Source organism: Rhipicephalus microplus, chromosome 8 (assembly GCF_043290135.1).
Source record: "Rhipicephalus microplus isolate Deutch F79 chromosome 8, USDA_Rmic, whole genome shotgun sequence".
Lineage (NCBI taxonomy): Eukaryota > Metazoa > Arthropoda > Arachnida > Ixodida > Ixodidae > Rhipicephalus > Rhipicephalus microplus.
The window spans coordinates 73,638,413-73,660,281 of record NC_134707.1 but is presented as its reverse complement, the minus strand read 5'-3'; the positions used below and the strand labels follow the sequence as shown (position 1 = coordinate 73,660,281).

At 46.0% G+C, this 21,869-nt stretch overlaps 1 protein-coding gene across 1 annotated transcript; it reads left to right on the top strand.

Annotated features, from left to right (window-relative positions):
- The first annotated feature begins 255 nt into the window (after positions 1–255).
- LOC142768279 (uncharacterized) lies at positions 256–18,105 on the top strand. Its single transcript, XM_075870235.1, has 4 exons — positions 256–312; positions 2,463–2,551; positions 5,973–6,251; positions 18,067–18,105. Exons 1-4 carry the CDS (start codon positions 309–311, stop codon positions 18,103–18,105), a joined length of 411 nt encoding a protein of 136 aa, XP_075726350.1. The 5' UTR covers positions 256–308.
- Positions 18,106–21,869: the final 3,764 nt, after the last annotated feature.

Here is a 21,869-nt window from a genome sequence, read left to right as displayed (position 1 = left end):
CGCTTCACCTTCACTTGAGATGGCTGATGGGAGCGCCGTCTCTAAGCAGAGAAAGTCGCTGCATGTCAGCAATAATCTGCTCTGATTCTCGAGTAGCGCAGCGTCACTTTCAAACGAGCAGCGGCACAGGGCTCAACTCTGTCAAGTGAAGGGTGAAAGTCGAGTCGGGGAGCGTTTATGAATATGGGGGTTAGTTTTCTTGTCTTGTTAACCTGCCATTAACACTGGATTGATGCTACTTTGCTCTAGCTGTACAGTGCTCTCCAAGGCTCAAGGAGGCACGGCACGGGGAAGGCTCGGAGCAAACCATGCGTGAGTTTCCTTTCATTGTTACACTATGCACGTATTAAGTGATAGACTTTAATGTATGCTATTTGTATTGTGCAAGTTTTTGGGGACATACAACTTCCAACACTTATATGTTCTGACGAAAATCACGCACGTATGAGAGAAGCTTGTGCAAAAATTATGCAAGAGTGTAAGAAGCTTTTGCAGAAGTCTATAAAATGAAGTTTTGAAAATTTGTGGCAATGTGTCATTGTACAGTGGTCAACAGTTTTGCTCAGCATGCTTCACTGCAGGGCTCCCGGCTGCACAGGCGCATCTGCGGAGTGCCTGATGCATGATGGGCCAAATGTCAGCCTGCACACTGGTGCCTCTTATCCCCGTTTGTCTGTTACGTCAATGTCTCTTGTAAAGGGGATCAACTGTGCTACCTTTTTTTTTCCGAATGTAATGAGTTCTTTTTCCAGATTATTGTTGTTTTAAGATAGAGCCTCACATTTCAATCAAACACTGAAGATTCTATTTTTCCTTCTAGATGCTATCAAGTCACTCCTTGTGTTACAATAGAGTGAGCACTGTTATGAGAAAAGCTACTTTATGGAGTTAACTCACCCCATATTGACTTAACACACAGAATTAGTGAAAACTACACTCCATTCCAGCTGCATTAGGAATAATATTCATTTGCATACTTCTGTTTCTTTTGTTTGTTTGTTGGCTGGAGGTTTGGAGTATAGGGTGGCCAGAGGGCACTGTGTAGTCTTTCTTCATCTTCCCAATTTTGTGGACATCACTTGATAGGCGTATGGGAAGCAGCCAGCATGCTGAAACAGCGGTGCAAGCAATCAAGATGTTCACCATTGCATGCAGTCAGTTGCTGTGAGCAACCTACTGCATACAATTAACTGCGAGTGGTGAACTAACGCTGCACTATGTGTGCCTCCTGGAAAGCTGCAATGGTAAAGTGCCACAATCGTTTAGTAACATGGATAAAATCGCAATTTGTTTGTTGAATAATTTTGCAACAGAATCAATGGAGTTTTGGAAAAATTTGTGTATCTGCCTGGTTCATCAAAGCTACAGAGGCAAATGCGGTATATACTCGCATATTATGTGTACTTTTTTGTCAATCCGGTTATGTGCGAAGCTAGTAGGAATCGCTGGCCTAAAAGCTCAACTGGGAATATATGTTGCAGGCGCTGTCACAGCTGTCTCAAAGCGGATTGTCATTTGTTTGCTAAGCCTGTTCAAATGCCCCCATTTTCTTGAAGTTCTTCCGAACATTGCTCACGAAAACCAGTTCCCACGACAGGGTTATACCGGAGAACATAAGTACTCTCCAATAATTGTCGGGAACCCAACGTAAAGTAAGATGCAGACAAGGAAGCGTGATGCCAACACAGTGCTGTGTGTGTCGCCCTTCATGTGTGTGTGTGTCCAATCCTTGTCCCTGTCTTCTATTGCGTTGTGTTCCCTCCGATATCTAACCAACACACCCAAGCTTCTATGCTAAGTCTTATTCAACGCACTCTTCTGCTGGCTCCCATACTGAATATTGCATGTCGAAGAACTCCACGCTGATGTGCTTTGCGGTAGCACGGTTTCAGTTTTCCTCGGTAAGCTTTATAACAGCGATCTGCCTCGTATATAATTATTGCACCCTATCACAAGGAACGGTAAAAACGCAATGGCCAGATGGCGAAACCGAAAAAAAAAATGAGTGCGAAAACCTGCCTCATCTAGTTGATGTGACAGGTCCTTGCACGCGTTCAACATCTGTGCTGTGTCTCGGGAATATATTCTTGCCGTGGAAGAGGTGGGAAGATAGGAGGCAAACCTTTAGGCATTTCGGACTACACATAAACAGGTTTCGGTTTTCAAGTTCGACATTCTAGGGAAAGCATAAAAGTTCATGGAAGAAGGGACCTTGCACTCAGTCCATTTTGTGTAAGACTGCACTCGCCTGCTCGACAAGAGATGTGCCTGACCAGAGCATCATGAAGTCAAATGTGTCTGTGTGTGTGCTGGCAAGGTGGCTCGGGCTGGTTGGGGAGGGCAAAGTATGCGAGCAAAAAGTTTCTTATAGTAAAGCAGGCTGGCTAATTATACTGGTGAGCAAATTATGTGAGGATGTAAATTGTGCGAGTAAATATGGTATGTACTCTTGTATGTTTCAGCTCTATTGCTACGGATCCTGCGGATCCAACTTGGCATCCGGCAGCAACAAAGAGAGGTTCTGCAGGAGGTGCGACAGCTGAAGCACGAGGTACGGCTCTTGTCCGTGCCTCAGCACGCCCAGCCAGCACAGCGCCCTTCTGACCTTCCCCGGCTGCCCGCTGGTACAATTGGAGAAGTGGAGGCAGCTGTGCAGAGTAAAGCTGTGGCTGCGGCTTTGGTGTATATTTCTTGATTTTTAATATGCCTATGTAACATGCAGAAATTTAGTACTGCTTTAAGATACTGTGTTTCGGGAAACAAACTAGTCAGGTTATCTCATGAGCCACTGTGCTACAGTCGAATATGAGTAATTCGTACTCAAAGAGGCCAGAAAATTTGTTCAAATTAAAAAAAGTTCAAAATAATGAAAGTTACCGTAATTACTTGAATCTAACACGCACCTTTTTTCCGGTTAAGAGAGTTCATAAATCGCATGTGCGTTAGAATCGAGTACGAAAAAAAAAAAGAATATGGTCATTCTATTGCCATCGCCACTTACAAAATGGCCGCCCCCTACGTGCGTCGGCATGGCGCGTCGGTCATTTCTGCCTATGTGTTTCCCATGCGCGGCACTTCATACGTGCGTTGAGGAGTTCGTCATCTTGTAGTACATTAGCATCGACGGCATGGTAGGGCCGATTCCAAAAACTCGACGAGTGCACCACAATGCTGCTTCTAAAAGAAAAGTCGTCGCGTGTGCCGGAACGGACAGAAATCGGGCCGCATCGCGGTCATTCGGAGTTCCCGAAACGTGCGTGCGGGACTGGCGGAAACAAAAGCAGAATATTGTCGACAGCAAAGATTCACGCAAAGGCTTCAGTGGACCACAGCAGGGTCAGTTTCTACAAATTGAAGAGCTGCTCGGCGAGTATGTGATTAAGCAGTGAGCAGCACAGCGGCCCGTGACGACAGAACTGCTCCAAGTGCAGGCTATGCAGTTAGCCTTAGAAAAAGGGCTAATGCAGAGCCATTTCAAAGCGAGCAGGTGCTGGCTAACGAACTTTATGAAGAGAAAAGGCTTTTCCCTTCGAAGGCGAACGGGCATATGCCGGAAGTTGCCGGAGGAGTACGAAAAAAGCTTCAGAGTCTTCAGAGGTTCCTCCTAAACTTGCGGCACAACAACGGCTACCTGCTTGGGCAAATCGGGAATGCCGATCACACGCCTCTTTACTTCGACATGCCTAGCACCACAACCGTCTAGGAGAAGGGGGCGAAACAAGTTTGTGTACTGACATTGGGCCACGGTAAAACTAGAGTGACAGCAATGCTCCGTTGCACATCAGATAGGCATAAGCTTCCCCCGTACTTCATATTTAAATGGAAGACGCTCTCAAAAAGAGTCGTTTTCCTTAGTGGTGTGATGAAGCGGGCCAACGAGCAAAAAGAGTGCGCGTTGCAACCGATGTTTTAGTTTTTTTTGTTTTGTTTTTTTTTGTCGTGGAAACCGGGCGCGCGTTACCATCGAGGGCGTGGTAGAATAGAGTAAATACGGTAAACGAGCGGAGGGCTCACCATGCAGTGATGCATGTGCATGGAGAAGTTTTATTCACAAATTACAGGACATCCGTCATTAATTAAAGTACTCAATACATGTCTGTTCACGTTGGCCTTGCAACGAGTCAACAAGTTTTGCGTGCAGTTTGCAAAGCATTTGTACTTCGGCTTCAGTATTCTCCTGGCAAACGAAGTTGCGCGCGGCAATGTCCAGCGCTGACACTCTTTGAATACAACTGTGTTTCCACTGTTACCATCTGCGCTGCAGCCGGAGCGTGGCCTGCACATGATGAGAAAGGAGGAGCGTCTCCACCTGGAGAAAAGCAGATCGGCATTCGAGAGAGAAACACTCCGCGGCAGCTTTTTTTTTTCTCTCTTCATGCGCGGTGTTGAAAGGAGAAGAGTCTCTACATAGCAGGAATGAAAAACAGGAAAGCGTGACACCAGCGCATTGCAGATCGGCATGACAGAAAGCCAACTCTCTGCGACAGCTTTTTTTCCCCTCTTTCTCTTCGTGCGCAGTGTTAAGAGGAGAAGGGTCTCTACGTGGCAGGGACGGAAAAAGCCGAAGCGTGTCACAGGAATGTCGCAGATTGGCATTTGGCAAACATTCCACCGCAGTCTTTTCTTTCCTTTTCTTCATTTTCTTCTTCAAGCACAGCGATGAGGTGTCTGAAGTGCCACCGCAGGATTGGGCGGGGTGCTGAGAGCATTTTCGGAGCGACAACAGCGTCAGTTCGAATTAAGTGTGTTGGAATTAATGAGATTCGACTGTATTTACTATAGTCTGTGAAGTCCGAGTGAACTGTCCTAAGCTAGCAGACGATGTAGGCGGCATCGTGTGTTTGATGGGCAGGGACTAGCAATAGCCTGCTTAAAACAGACATTCAGTAATTTTGTTCATTTATCACCCTTTTTCGTGCCCGCTGCGGCTCTCTCTACTTTGAGCTACAGTTCACCCTGCCTTGTGTTAGCCGATTTCTTACTTTTTTAAAAATCTAACATGCACCCAATTTCGCAGGGTGAAGAAAAATGCACCTTTGATGCACCTATTGTGGTGAGATTTGTATAGCGACATGCCTCTTTGTTGGCTATCACAGAAAAATATAAACAGCAAACGGTGCTACCATCTAGTGCGACCTTTATTTTTCTATCAGTTTCGTCTATGACCAAGATTTGGTCGCTCTAAGGTTGCCTCTTAGTACGCCTTGATCATGTTCATTTATCTTGTTGTGCTCTGCTTACAATGCATTGATTAAAAACATGTCCAAGCTTCTTTTTGAATTCCACATATTTTATCGTTTTTCACCTGTAGAAGCTACTCCTGGTCAACATTCAGGCAAAGACATTGTAACCTCGAAGAAACGTGTATTGGAATTTGAGCACTGTACAAAGTAATTATACTATTTCATAGTTAGAATCAATATTTATTAAGGGTTGTAACAGTGTTGTATTTGATTTCATAACAGCGAAACTGCATTCAGAGAAGGACTCTAAAAGGTTCTCACACTGAGTTTGAGAGGGCTGATGTGGAAACCAATTTAGGTCAAGTGAGTTGAAGTTAGCGTAAAAAAACAATGAAATGTTGTGATGCCCAAAAATTCAAGTTGTTGTTTTCAGTGTCCTCTTCTTGCAGATTTTTATCATGAAAACATTTCGATGTGCTGTTGCGTTTACCCCGTCTATGCTTCTTGCATTTTTTGCAGCTTGCATTTTTTTGCATTTCACCTCCTGCAGATTGGGGGACGTGGCCTCCGAGAAATGGGTGTGAATGCCATGAAGACTGTATTGGCACATGACGTGCAAGTGCTGTACAGCCTTCATGGCAGAAAAGGGAAAAGGGCCTTTGTGAACCTGAGGCTCTGTAGATTAGTGACAGGTTAGACTTGTTCATTGTTTTGTGTGTGTGTACCCTTGTGTATTCTCTGTACTGCAGTGCTTCATGTGTACTATGGTATTTCTGTTCTTGTATGCAGATGTCATCTGCCAAAAAGCAGGGTGCGACCAGGCGGAGGCCCTCAACTTTATTAAGAGGTGGCTGCCAGGGTCTGGTGATCGCTGTGGGGGCAGGAAGCGGCGCTTCAGAGAAGCATTTGTTGTGGAGCAGCCCGATGATCCCCACTCTCGGAGTGCAGATTATCGGCTGCTCGCGGCAGCTGGCTTCCTGCCCAGCCACAGCAGCCAGGGCCTTGACAGCACCACTGCCCCTGTGCCCCCAACGCAACCTGACCTGCAGTAGAGCGGGCCTTTTTTTAGTTGTGTATATATATATTTATCAATGTATACATTTTTTATTGTACCAAATAAATAAAAAAAACAAAGAATAAATGGTCTGCAGACTGTCGGTGGTGCACTGTTCGGCTAGCTTATGCTGATTCGGAAGCACCATCACCATGTTTTAGTTACAAAAAAATGCTCTAAACTGTATGAATATTCTCGATTATCATGTGGGGGACATATGTGGGGATTGCAAGTGGGGGACATACGCTTTCAGCATTTACTTCCTAACGACTTTTTTCGATCTGCTGTACCAAATACCAGTACCAAATAAAGCACTCGCTATTGCAAGAGATAAATTGGTAAAAAAATAAACTACACTTCTAGTGTTAGCAAAGAGAATGAGGTATAAAAGATGAATTAGATCGAGTAACTGCTTTCAGTTCTCAGCATTCAATTTTCTGTTGCCCCAAGTATACAGGGCTGCAAAGCTACAAGAGCGGGTCATCGAGGCATATTGTTTAAATCTTCCGGTAAGAAAAATTCCCTACTAATAATGGTTACATAATGGCAAGCCAATCAGTAGCCAATATTCATCGTGCAGGAAACATCGGTGTAATAACGGCATTTGATTGACTGCAATGTGGCCCTGGATTGGTCCAATGTTAGTCGTACATCCGTAGCCAATATTCGTTGTGCAGCAAACATCGGCGTAAAATTGGCATGTGATTGGCTGAAATATGGCCCAATGTTGGCCGAACATTGGCAGCTTTGTCGGCAATACGATGGGCCTTCGTCGGCCCAATGTTGGTTGCATACTGGCTAAAACATCGGCAAAACGTCGGCCCATCATTGGCTTGAACGTCGGCCCGACATTGGAAGAAGTTGCACTTCCGACGTCGGCCCGACGTCGGTGCCGATGTTAGCCGATGTTGGTCCAAGATCGGTTCAACGGCGGCGTGCTGCCTGGGTACTATCGTGAAGGCCCTGCAAATGCACGCACATTCGAACCAACGCTTGACACCAAATTGTGAAGACATCCAATCACTCTGTCCTGACACTCTGCGTGAGACCATAAGGGCTGTAGTAAGCGAACGATTTCACCGAATGTTCCTATTATGCCAGTTTCAAGTTTCGTAATTACAGCCACCGTCACATAGCGAATCCAGCAATCACTGGGCATCTGTATGTCAACGAAGCCGCAACCTCAAACTATGAGAGTAATTGACGCTTGTACCAATCCATGCTCTAAGACAACGCACTCGGACACAAGAGCCCACACGACGCTGCGGCACTTGTAGTGTCTTCTAAGCCAGTACTGGTTTATAGTTAAAACACTCTTAAGACAATGCAGCGTGAGATTGCTAGACAACTATTTAAGGTCTGTTTCACCATCCTTTCTTGGCGAAGATGCATTGGTCAACACCCCATCTGAAATGTCTTGATTGATATGTGGGGTTTAACGTCCCGAAAGCACCTTATGATTATGAGAGACACGGTACTGGAGCGCTCCAGAAATTTTGACTACCTGGGGTTATTTAACGAGCACCAAAATCTGGGCACACGGGCCTACAACATTACCACCTCCATCAGAAATGCTGCCGCCGCAGCCGAGATTCGATCCCACGACCCGCATTTTAGCAGCCAAGTACCTTGGCCACTAGACGACTGCGGCGTAACATCTGAAATATCTACTTGAACTTCATGCCGTAGGACCAGAACTGCGGTGAATGCCATGTTGTGAGAGATATTTGAGCATGCTCAATAAAATTTGTTGTTGGGCGAGTTGGTTATTCGCCATATTGTCAAGTTTAGCGCAACTTTGACTCTCGCGAACCCTCACAACTACACTCAAGTGTTTATGAGTGTGAAGGTTGTGCTTAATTCTTACAATATTACAGCATGCTTAGTGTCATGATTGCTTTCCAGATTGGTGTCTGTATCTATTGGGCCAGTCACACAAGCAGATGACAACGCACTGTCATTGTAATCCTCGTCAGGTGTTCGATGCACTTTTGAATTACATGGTATTCAACGCATCATTGTATAGGTTCTTAAAAATGAAGGCTTCAGATATGGGTCGAAAATGCTGTCCATTTTACCGGTACTTCTCAACGTGTTCAGAGAGTACTCTTTGGGAACGAGGCGAAACCTGGTCGAGCAACGTCGCTTTTCTCGACTGCCCCTTTCATATCTCAGGCGAATGATGTCCTCTGGCTGAAGACTTAAAAGCGTTATTTCTAGTTCACCGCGTGGAGGTCGATTTGCGCCCTTGCGGCTGCGAAGCGGAACAAAGTCGGAGAGAGCAGACCTGAGACGGCGATTCATTAGCAGGTCAGCAGGAGAACTGCCGCACTCCAAATAACTTGTGCAACAATTCAGGAGGCTTTAGTAAAGGTCACCTCCCGAATAGTGGATTTTCAAAATATGTTTTACTCTTTGCACGCCTTATTTTCGCCCGTTAATTTTATGTGGAAAGTGGAAACTGGACGTGATATGTTTGACGTTGTACGACGTTGCGAAGCGGGTAAGCTCTCTAGAAGTGAACTGCGGTCCATTGTCACTGAAAACTTCTATTGGTACTTCTTGCTTAGCAAAATGGGATGACATTTTGCGCGTGAATTTGTGTGCTGATGTTCTCTGTAGCTCATCAACCTTCGGACAATTGGAGTACTCGTCGTAGAGCACCAGACACCCTTTGCCTAAATATTGACATAGATCTGCTCCAACAGTATTCCTTGGAGAATGCGGAGTTTCTTTCATCAACAGCGACTCTTCAAGTTTGGAATACGCATTGACCTTGCAAGTTTCACATCTGCTCATCATGCTCCTGAAGCCATTCCTGACCAGAACATCAAAAGCCTCACCATCACGAGCGATTTGTTTACGCATAAGTAACCTGCCTGTAGCCGAATCAGTATTTCTGTTCATAATGACCGTCATAAGACCACTTTGGCTACCCTAAATAAGAGCTTTCCGATGACTGACAATTCTGAGTTGAAGCTTTGTATGCTCCTGTAAGTGGTTGCTTCTGCTCAGACTGAATTGCTTTTTGTGCTGTCTCTTCGACTAGTATCGCGCTGGTTATTTCACTGACAAGACAGGACCAAACCGATACTGCATATATCTCCACATCGCAATCTTCATCCTCTGTGACGTGGCAGTGGAGATTTGGAGGCCGACATTGCTTGTCTGGCTGGACTGGAAGCCTACCCAGAATGTAGGCAAACTGTTATTCGTATCTCATCAGTCGAAGGAAACGTTGCTGTAGTCGGGGGAGGAAGAGGGTGCCATGTCAACAGTACATTTTTTATATCGAAAGCAATGCCTCAAGGTTGGCTTTTATGAGCATCTTTGGGCCATATAAAAAGTCTTCAAACTTTTCACAGCCATATACAGTGCCTAACGCCTCTCGTTTTCACGTCGCGAGTATATTATTTATGCATTCCGTGAGTCGCCTTGAGGTATATGCCCATGGCGCCAATCTAAACGATACCTTCGGAAGAATGCTTCACCAAGCCACAATCCTGAAATGTCAATAGATATTTCACATTCTCTTGTAGAATTGTAGACAGCAAGCACAGGTGAGCCAGCTATAGCATCTTTAAAGGCTTCTAACCCTTTGAAATGCTTGGATCTCCATGAGAAGTCTCTATCTTGCGTAAACAGTTCACGAAGAAGAGTAGTTTGTCTCAGAGGTGGAACACACATTTTCTTAAACACGTAACCATGCCTAGGACGGGCTAAAGCTCTTGCTTTAGGCTTGGTTTTGGCATTTGTAAGATGCTTCTGATGAGTTTTGGCGATGACTGTATGCCTTTCTCACTGATCGTATCGCTTAGAAAACTTATTTCTTTCAATCCCATTTCGCACTTTTCAGCGTTCAATGGGATTTCATGTTTTTGAGTCGCGTCCTGCGCAGCCCTCAAAAACTCTTCATGCTCTCTTTCATTTAAGCCCTATGTGAGAACATCATCGACGTATTCACTCACGCCTGAGAGACCATCGAATATTTGCGACATAGCTTTCTGGTTCACCTCCAGAGAGAGAGAGAGAGAGAGAGAGAGATATGTTTAATTACAGAAAGGCAGAGAGGTCGGCCTGAGCGATAGCTTGCTCTAGCCTGCTACTCTACACGGGAGAAAGGAAAGGGGAAATGAAAGAATAATGGGTGACGATGGGGAAATAGAGAGGTGAGTACGTAGTATTCTTTCTAGCTGAGACAAATTTTACAGCCGCGCATACAGTCCAGTTGCTTCCAAAAAGGTTATAACTGCTCTTGTGATCGCAGTTGCACTGTTGGTGTCTGGCCAAGGGCCCAACACGGTCTCATCAGTTAATGATCTACTGCGACATGCTTAAGTAGAAAAAATCTGTGTTTGTCGTTCACGGGCGTATGCTGGGCAGACACAAAATATGGGCTCAAGTGTTTCTGGCACAACACAGTGTTCACAATTAGGACTGGTGTCACTGTGACCGATGATATGTGCGTAACGTCTGGTGTCCGCCCCACCAAGACGAATACAGTGGATCATACTTGTCAGTTCCCGTTTCCATATAGGGGGCATGCGGAACCTCCTTTCCAGGTTTCATTTGTGAAGTCACTGGTGTCGCCGTTCCGGTTTGGTCCAGTGCTGAATTGTGTAGCTGCGCATGGCGCAGTGAAGCAGGGGCGTTCGTGTCAGTGCGTGAAGACGCAATGCGTACTTCAGGGGCGCTGCTTAAATATTTTTAGCTTCAGATTCTTGATCTTCGTTTTTCTTCACGCCGCAACGCGTGGGAATCCACTGGAAAGTGATAAGATGGCCATTTGTCGAAGCAACCTGAATAAGTTCTGCAATTTCTGTTGTCATGATGTGATACAGACCTTGCTTCATGATGCAATTATTGTTTTGCAAAGATAGATTGGCACCACAGAAAATCGCCCAGGCTCGATGGCGCTCTCCGGAAATTAATCTTGTTGCCTCCCGAATAGCGACAAACTCTGCGGCAGTTGATCTGGTTTTATGGCCCACTTTTAATCGTCGAGCGATATCCATGTCTGGGATGACAAAGGCTGCAGTGGAGGTGTTTAGTGTGGTGGATCCGTCGGTGTACACGTGCAGAGAATCACCGTACGTTGTATAAATATGATATAGGGTCCGTTGTCTGGGGCCAACAGAAGAAACGAGCGACTTCTTTGTAATTCCAGGTATACATTGTAAAAGAAAAAAATGGTTTAGGCAGGACCCATCGAGGCACTGCAAAGACATTTGGCGGGAAAAACCTCGATGGTATAATATTCTCATGCCACGATATTACTCTTGAGAAACTGCTCTCTGGGTGAGTGGTGGGTAGTACTGATAGTGGGTGCTGTCTGTGTCGGTTCAGCAGGGCAGACGCTAAACCGATTGGCATACGAGGAAATCTGAAACGCCCGAATGGCGTGCTCAATGTACAAATTCTATAGCTCTGTTTTTCTAACGAAATCTGATCAAAACCAGGGTTGGCATCTAATCCTTAAAAAAGCACGCGCGTCTGCCAGCTAGCTAGCTTTGAATGTCGTCACGCTTGGGCATTTCAAAGTGCGCACGCTTGAAGCCTCCATTCATGTTTCGGGAATACATACAAATTCGCAGAGTGATGTGTTTTTTGAACTATCACTGAAGTATTCACCCACTCAGTCGGTTACTCAAGCCTTGTAATGATACCGGTGTCACTCAGATGTTGCAATAAGCTACGCTGCTGCTGCCCGATACAACGCTTCGGCCCTACGTCAACGTAACCTGATCGTGCTGATGCCCTCTCTTCGCAGGACACCGCGGTCACAACCACCAACAATTTCACCTTATACCAGGCGCCCAGCGCTACAACCCAAGAAAGATGAATATTTGGGCCCCCCTGATAACCGCCCATTCTACTAAAACTGCGGAGAAGCTGGTCACGTGTACAGCCTCTTTCAGTAGCTCTCACTAGGCCTACACGTCTTCGCCCTCAACGCACCACCCCCAAAGCATAGTGTTCGACCACGCGGCATCGCCGCCTGCCTGACCACTGCAAAACTGGCCCCTCGACAGTCATCCTGTTTGCCATCTTGTTAACCCTACCGGTCCGCTTATCAGCGACAGTCGTGCAGCCGGCTCAGCAGGGGCCATCCCGTGAACCCATATTTGAAAAAATGAGGCCAGCAACCGGGAGGTAGGAGATATTGCAGTCGCTGAAGCGAATGGACACCCTTCACATTGGCTCCGCTATAATCCAATGATTTTGCAGCAACTACAGCCAGGCACCACTCAGATTTGTACGCCATCGTACTCTGCTCGTCAACGAGAGTCCGAAGATACCATATTCTAAGCTAGGTGACTCTTTTTTGAGATTTTCTAGCTGAAACCCAGCTCTCGTCAAGAGGCGTCTACTATTCTTACCACCGTCGCCCAACGTCAACCAGGGCGGCCTTAAAATAGCCAGGCCTCAGCGTTCGCTTCAAAGAGGCTGTGATCGTTAATAATGAAGGTATCGTAGTAGAATAAACACGTCACCCAACGTGAAGGCGACAGAGGCAATAGATCAACAAAAGTACGAAACAGAAAACCTGCTAAGGAAGGGAGTCAGTGACGCCGTGATAGCCCTAGTCCAACACGAATACTCCGAACTCTCGGTGCGATTCTCATATCCCGGACAACCAGAGCCAGCAAAAGGCCAAAACTGCCGACAGTTGTCTACGAGACAGTCATAAGGCCAAGAAGACGACTGCAGCTATCCACGCTCAGCGTAACGCGGCTATACAAAGCTGCGTATATCCTTCATCCCGATATCCCTTATGATATCGCAGATATCTCTCAAGGATATTCCGGTAACCTTATGATGGGAGATTGACACAATTTGCCCAAAACTCTGCCAGAACATTTTGGTCATCAGTACCCCAAACCAATACCATGCAGAAAAACACCGAAGTATTATGCGCATCAAAGCCAATGGCAATTTGTATAAAGTAGGAGCATACGACATGGCCCCGGAACTCACTACCAAAGGTGTAACCAAAGGAGTTCGTTTAAATGAAACCCCTCGGGACATTACAGCAGCAATTAGTACAGCCAGAAGTTTTACGGGTATTGCAGCCAAACGTCTGCAAACACCACGACAGTCATAGTCCGTTTTGACGGCAGCAAATTCCGACGCACGTCATGTACAGAGGAGTGCTGACGCGCTCTTCGCTATACAGGAAACACGTGGGCTTCTACAAACAGTGCAACAGGCTTGGACTAAGGATCGACGTATGTTGGAGGCCGAAAGACAAGTTATGTGTGGGTTGTGGAACGTCTGATTCGAGCGAAGACCACCACTGTCAGCCACGATGTCAGCTGTGTGGCAAGGATCATCTCGCGGCCAACAAACTGTGCAAGGCGAAGTTGAACACACCCTAAATTGAAAGCAACGCCAGTGATTCTGACAACTGCAACAGTCGCACGAGGAAAACTACCCTCCTACTACCAAGCCAACCGAACGCGGCATGTCCAAATTTCAGTTGAGGGTGACGCCTGGGTGTCGATCAACACTCTGCTCCTGCACAACGCCACGCAGCAACATCTCCCAGTATCCGTGACCGGGAAGGCACACTCTATCCCACTCCAAATCCCGGTTCAAACTAAAGGGCGGCAACGACCACCAAGGGAACCTGGCATGCGTGGTGAGCTGGTCAGACGTGAATGAAGAGACCCGCATTGAGCCTTCGAGGGAGACTGCGCATATTTTCAGTGATATAGCCCAGCTTAAAAAAGAAAACGCTGAGCTTAGAGAATTATTATCACAGCTTACTCGGGAATTTCAGAGTCTTAAAAACTGCACTAATAGGACTTCTTGTCTAATACGTTCCGTGGGTCAAGAGCAAACGGAAGAAATGCCACATAACCAAATGAACGAGGACAGTGCACCACCACCTTTTATAAGAAAACCCAGGCATGTAATGGTAAGACCTCGGCGCGAACCTCGAATCTTATACAAACATTTTCTGAAATACAGAAAACAGTTGAGAAACCGGCAAAGGCAACCAGCATTCTCTCATTTCGAATATCCATGATCACGAACAAACTATAAAACTCGAAGCTAACGTAGCCAATCTCAACTCTAGGTCACGTTTGGTACTTCCAGCTACCACCTTTGCAATAAGCACTGAAGGCGATTCACACGTACCTCAGGGCACTGCATCAGCGCCTATATACACCAAATCGATGAAACCAGCCTCCTTTCATCATCTTCTCTCTTCGATAGCTAATTCAAAATAGGGAAGCTCCGGTAAAAAGACTTGATGTTTTGGCAGTGGAATCGCATGAGCTATGAGGGAAGAGAGCAGTTCTGCAACAACACCTTAGGGACAGAATCAAACCAGATATTTTAATTTCGCAGGAAACTCTTGTTATCAGGCTATCGGCCTCCTAACAGGGATATTAGAACATTAACCACTCTTGCACAGAAGGAACTCGTAGCAGCCTACCTAAGCCCACGTGCGCAGCACTGCCACTGAAGAGAACTCCGAATGTGCACTACGTAACGTATCGTTTCTAGATATGCGCGCGTACCCCCGAAGCAAGACGTTGCGTACGCAGCACAACGCTTACAACCTTACGTTGTCGCGAGATCTCCAAGAAACCAGAACGACAGAATATAGTGGCAGCAGTGGCGCAACAGCAGACCTGATGGAAGGCATGTGTACTTCACAACTAAATGCGATGTTTTCATGCCAGACAAGTTAAATTCAAGCGGTGCATTCCGGCATCCTGTTGATTCAAGAAATTGCCTGGCGTCTCACGAAAATCCTCAAGAATCACCTTCGATAGGTTGTGTGCGAGAACGCGTTTTAAATGCGAAGCATTTCTTAGCAAACTTTAGCGACTTTGAGCGTATCTATCTATCTATCTATCTATCTATCTATCTATCTATCTATCTATCTATCTATCTATCTATCTATCTATCTATCTATCTATCTATCTAGCCGCCTATGACTTTTAGCCCTCCTGGCCGTTTCGATAATGGTATCAATACCAAACTTGGTATGGCATAACATGACTGCATGAACAACATATTTGACTAGTCATAACACTAAAATATTTACATGTATATCATAAATGTCACGGTTTATATTTCATGGTGCTGCAGCTCTTGCGGAGGTTTCATTCACATGCCATGTTGTGAAACTGGTATGGTAAAACCTGATTGCATGTCAAACACAAGCAACTAACCCTAGCATGAAAATCATGACATGCGTGTAATGTAACAACATGACTACATGCCCCGCTCATGATGCCCTCGCCGCCGTTACGCTATTGTCACTTATAGAAAATTTATTATTTCGGTATTTGAACACATGGTGAAGGTATGTGACTGGTGCAAAGATGATAGCAATGAGATGCGTGTCATCTAACAACATGACCACCTGCTACGTTCTTGATTCGCTGGCGGCCGTTTTGCTAGCTTCACTTATACCGACTTTGTTATTACGGGGCGTGAATGAATGACGAAGGTATGACACTGGTTCAAACAAGATAAGCATGAGATGCGTGTCATGTATCGACATGATCACATGCTACGCGCATGATGTACTCGTGGCCGTTTCGTTAGATTCACATATACTAAACTTGGTATCACGTGACGTGAATAGATGACGAAGGTAAACGAAATCTCGAAACATGGTAATCATCATACGTAAGTCATGTACGGCATCATTTACCTCCACCTCGTAACATTGTGCCTATTTTAGAGGGGCATAGGGCATATCAACCTTCCTCACTCGTGCTTCGCATATCGTCGATTCCCTGTGTACGTGGGATCTGGCAGTTTTTTAAATGCTAAGCGTTTATCAGCGAACTTTGGCAACTTTGAGCTTATATATATATATATATATATATATATATATATATATACATTATAATGCCACGTACGCCTTTAAGCTCTCCTGGCCATTATGGTAATGGGACTATACAAAAATTGGTGTGGAATAGCATGACAGTATGACCACTATAAGTGACGTTAGTCACAACAGCCCCCCGTGGTGGTGTAGTGGCTAATGTACTCGGCTGCTGACCCGCAGGTCGCGGGATTGAATCCCGGCTGTGGCGGCTGCATTTCAGTTGGAGGCGGAAATGTTGTAGGCCCGTGTGCTCAGATTTGGGCGCACGTTAAAGAACCCCAGGTGGTCTAAACTTCCGGAGCCTTCCACTACGGCGTCTCTCATAATCTTATGGTAGTTTTTGGACGTTAGACCTACATATCAATCATCAATCGACTTCAGTCACAATATGAAAATCATGACATGTATGTTATGAATGTCATGATTTACATGTCATGGTCTTGCTGCTCCTGTGGTGGTTTCGTTCACTTGACATATCGCGAAAGTACAGGTTTACTCGCTCACTTTAATCCAAGTGCCATCCTAAATATTCTGCATGACATTCAAATATTCTGAGCGCCGAGCTATTTAATCCATTTGCCAAACATTTAATCCAAGCGCCAACATATTAATTCCAAGCGCCAACTTACTCAGGCCGCGTGCCTTTGAGTTTAATCCAAGTGCCACCGTATTTAATCCGATTGCCAATGACTTCAACTCGGGTGCCAGTCAGTTAAATCGATGCGCTAGAAACACACAGTTAGCCACTATATATATTATAAATGTCAGAATAACGTAAACATGGCGTCACAGCAAAACCTTTTCCCTCGGCTATACATGGTAGCGCTTATGAAATGAAGTGCGCAGTGCGACTTCCCCTTAACAACAGTACTGAAAGTTGGGCGAGTTGGTACTCATTCATGACTTCTTTGCGCAAACACGTACACGGACACAAGGAAAAGAGGCAAACAACACCGGCGCTCCCCTTAACATTTTGGTGTCATAGCTTCAAAATAAAAAAAACAGTCAATAGTAATTGAACTTATGAGTACTTAATCGTATTTGCTCATAGAGTCCATGTTAGTCTTTATTGCATTGCTACTGCTTCATTCCGGTTAACCGTCTACACCATCGCATATGCATAGATTCGTGTCGTCTGCTGAGCAGACGGCATTTGGATACGTATGCGCTGAGGCTACCGCAGTCGTCTGCTCAGCCCAGGGAGAACAGGGACCAATAGATGATATTCACTCGTTCTTGAAATCAGAAATAACCACTTAAAAATAAGAAACTTGCATTTAATTGGGTTCATGTGGAAATAGGTTGTTATAAAATCATCAAAGAAGATACTCCAGTTTTCATGTAACAGACGACGCTTAGTGTAGCTAAAGCGTGTTTACTTAAAACGTGTGTTTTCATACGGGAACATTTGCAGACAAATAGAGAGCTTTGCTTGAAGTCATGGCTGGACGCAAACGAGGACCACATTTTAAGAAACCCGACGAACCTCGTCGAAAAAACAGCATAGTATCGGTGGTCGACAGGACTAGGATTGTGGACGTTTACAGGCGTGGCGGTGACTTAAAGCAACTGGCCCACGCTCTAGGCATCAACATTAAAACAGCAAGATCAATTGCCGCTACCGACAAAGAAACATCAAAGCATGGTGGGGGTTCAAAAATAAAGTTTAGAGATGACGTCGTGAGTACTTTGAGACGAATTGTCGACGAAAACTGTACATTTACAATGAAGCAAATAAAGGAGGCCCTGGAAAAATAAATTCCAGGAGTAACAATCAGTGCAAGCACAGTCGACCGCTTGCTGGATGCTCACTGCTACTCGATGAAGCTAGTGACGCAGAGGCCCGCAGATCGCAACCGTGATGATATCAAGCTCAGCCGCATGCTGTTCGCCCGATGGCTGCAGTCTGATGGACCGCGTGTTTGCCGCTTCTATTTGGATGAGACTAACTTTAATATCTGGTGTTCCAGGAACTTCGGCAGATAAAGAACAACCAGCTGTGCACATGACCACAACGACAAAAGAACGAACTTGAACATTATAGCATGCACGTCCGCAAATGGAGTTATTCACTGGATTGTGGTGGATAAAGTTCATTGGGTTGTTTTTAATGACTTCCTCAGTGATGTTTCGACCCGCGTAGAACGTGATGAGCCAAATACCGAAGCTGTATTCCTTTTTGATAATGCACCTGCTCACGCTTGAGCAGAACAGGTGGCTTTGGCTAACTCCATGCACTCTATAAAGCGCCTGCCAGCGTACCGTCCCTTCTTTAACCCTATAAAAGAAGCCTTCTTGAAATTCAAGTCACACGTGAAGGCCTACCTGAGCGAACGTCGTAATTTAGTTTTAGTGACACCGCAAGGCATGACGAAAAAGGAGCACAGGGAGTCTTTGCTGCTGGATGCGGCTCGTTAGTCCATGCAACAAATACAGTGCGTGGACTGCGCGGCCTTTGATCGGCACTATTTCTCTTTCGTGCCTGCTGATTTGCGTGAAGATGACTTGTGAAAATCCGTCGCCGAGCCCTATGAGACAGTTCTGTTTTAATAAATACACTAAACTGTGCCTATGTTGCATTTCTTGAATAATCGAATAATTTCTTGAATCACTCTTGTTTTCCTGTATATGAATAAGTATGTATGTGCACACACACACACACACACACACACACATATATATATATATATATATATATATATATATATATATATATATATATATATATATATATATATATATATATATATCGTTGATCCATCGCTGATCCTACTTCTTACGTTCATGTGCTCTGTTTATGAAAGAATCAATTGGGGCGGCACGCGGTCAAATGCTTTTTCGAGGTCCATTTGAAGCATGGCATCATTTAGATTGAGATAGTCACAACTTTCTAGATTTCATTGTTGCGATGTTTATGTTGGTCCTCATTTTTCTTCCCATATGCTACAAGTTTGCCGGAACCCAAGCAGTCCTGTTATAACTGGCTGGAGTCTTCTGGCCAATATTTTCATCAAACATTTATAGTCAACATTAATTAGGCTAATTTGTCTATATGCAATCACCCTTGTTACGTCGCGGGATCTTTTCTTCTAGGTATTAAGACCATGTGGGCTGACAAGAACGATGGTGGAAGTCGTTTAAATTTAAAAGCCAATATAAACACCTCTTTCAAAATATGTGAAATTACATCTTTGAATTTCTTGTATACTGAAGCTGTCAGGCCATCAGGTTTTAAAGAATTACCATTGTTTAACTTATTAATTGCTTTGTCAACTGCCCGCTCAGTTATAGGCAATGTAAAATTTGTTTTCATCCCCAAGTCTCGGCAATAATGAAATGAAATCAATAATAAAACAATCTGCGTGTATACTGGTTGGCTTGAATATCTGTTTGTAATATCGTCACATGCGTTTTGTGAGAAAGACGACGGCGACATTGCATACACGCATTTGCACGCTTTTATGCAGAACACAACAACGAGAAAGATGAGGAACACTCTGACGCGCTGTAATTAAAAAGACCGACCCGCTGCTGCTTTTTTAGCGTCTTCAAACACGACCTCTGTCTTCACGTCGTGACACTGGTGGAGGTGCTGCGGCCTGCAACCTGATGCAGGAAAGCGTTGTTCAGGACCATACACCCAGTCCGGAGCCTCAACATCTTGTTAGAACTCCAGTACACCAATTCAGCTGGCACCTACTAGGCCTAAGTCCAGAACTTTTGACTGGATCTCCTTTTACCAACATGGCGGCCCCTTCAACGTCTGCGAATCTTCCTCCGGCCCAGACGACTCATCCTTACGAGGTAACTTTTGAGACCCCTCGTGTTCCCAAAAACTTCCATGGAAAACCGTATGAAGATGTCGAGGACTGGCTCGACCAGTTCGAGTAGACCGCTGTGGTGAATCGTTGGAGCGTGCAAGAGAAACTTGGCCGTGCCAGATTTGCAGTGGAAAATAGCGCTCGCACATAGTATGAGAACAGGGAGCCTACTTTCAAAAACCTGGGACAATTCCGCCAAATGCTTCTCGAGACGTTCCTGAGTGCCGACCGACGGGACCTTGCACAACAGATGATTGAAGCCCTCGTGCAAAAGCCAAACAAAAGCGTCGCCATGTTCGCTGAGGATATGGCCTGTCTGTTTCGCCGCGCTAATCCTGACATGCCCGAGGCGAGAAAAGTTCGTCACCTGAAGCGGGGAGTTAAGGAACCACTTTTCACTGGCCTTGTACGAAATCCGCCAACAACAGTGGTTGAGTTTATCAAAGGGGCGACTGTCATTGAGCGGGCACTCCGGCAACGGTGCCGCCCCTTTGACTGCCTGCCCGACCAAACGCCTGTTGGTTCCGCCGCTCGAAACGCTGCCGTTTCCAAAAGCACTTTACGGCAAACGATTAGGCAAATCCTTCGGGAAGAGCTGCGGGCTCTCGGCATTCCATCTACTGAGCCTCCAGTTGCTTCTGTTGCGGAAATCGTGCACCACGAACTACGCCAAGCCTTTTCATCATCGGCGCCACCACCTGAACTACGTTCATTGACCTATGCTGATGCCGTCCGCCATCATCCGGCTTCCCCACAACAACCATCCTCTCAGCCACGGCCCCTTACTTTGCCTTGGTGGTAGCGGGAACCTGCGCGGCGACCACCAGTATGCCAGAACGACTTGTGGCGCACTGCCAACCTTCGACCTCTTTGTTTCAACTGCGGCGAACCAGGCCGAATCTCGCGCTACTGCCATCATCGAGAAGCCCGGTTTGTAAACTTTTATTGTCCCGCTTCATTTTATTTTCAAGACCCTCGTGACCACGGTGCTGGTCACCTGCCCACTAACCAAGTGTCTTCACTAAGTCGTCGCTGGTGGTCTCCCTCACCTGCATGAGGTCACACTTCCCCTAATCGCTAAAGCTACGCTGACGCCGTCAGAAACCGCCTCCTAAGCCCGTGCCAGGGGAACTAACTGCCACGACCTCCGGGGGCAAGGTAGCCAACTGCTGAGACGCCGAAAAGGTCCCCTTGCCTCTACACAAAGACGACGCGACGACCGTGATGACGAAGACGATGACAACCACGAGTACTAATGCCGATGAACTTGTGCGTGCCGACCTTAGCGTTAATATAGACGGACACTACGTAACAGCGCTGGTTTACACTGGTGCTGACTTCGCTATTATGAGACAAGAGCTCGCCGACCGCCTTAAGGTCAAGACGCCGTGGAGTGGGCCGAGCACAAGGAGTGCTGGTGGACAGCTAATGACACGAAGTGGTAAATGCACCGCTCGGCTCGTAATCGGTGATTCGAGCTTCGTCGCCACTTTTGTCATTTTACCGGACCGCTGTAAAGAGCTGATATTGGGTATGGATTTTTTGCTAGAGTACGGTGCTGTCATCAACATTCAAGAACGCATCACCTTTACCGCCCATCCTTACGTCAACGCCACCGCTGAAGAACAAACGCAACGTTTACGTGTAGTCGATGATGTGGTGCTCCTTCCGAGATATTGCTGCCTTGTGTCGGTGTTATGTGAGCGGCCGTGCCGTATTGAGGTGATAGCGGAGCAAATAGACACGCTATTGCTTACGCAAGGTGTTTCAATAGCGAGAGGCGTTCTGGCACTAACTGATGGGCGGGCAGAAGTGCTCCTCACCAACTTCAGGAATGAGCGTCGTCACATCCAGAAGGGCACCGCAATCGCCTACTACAACGACGTGGACCGAGCCAGAGATTGCTTCGCTTCGCAGCCGGACGACGCGACCGTCCCACCCTTGACACCTTT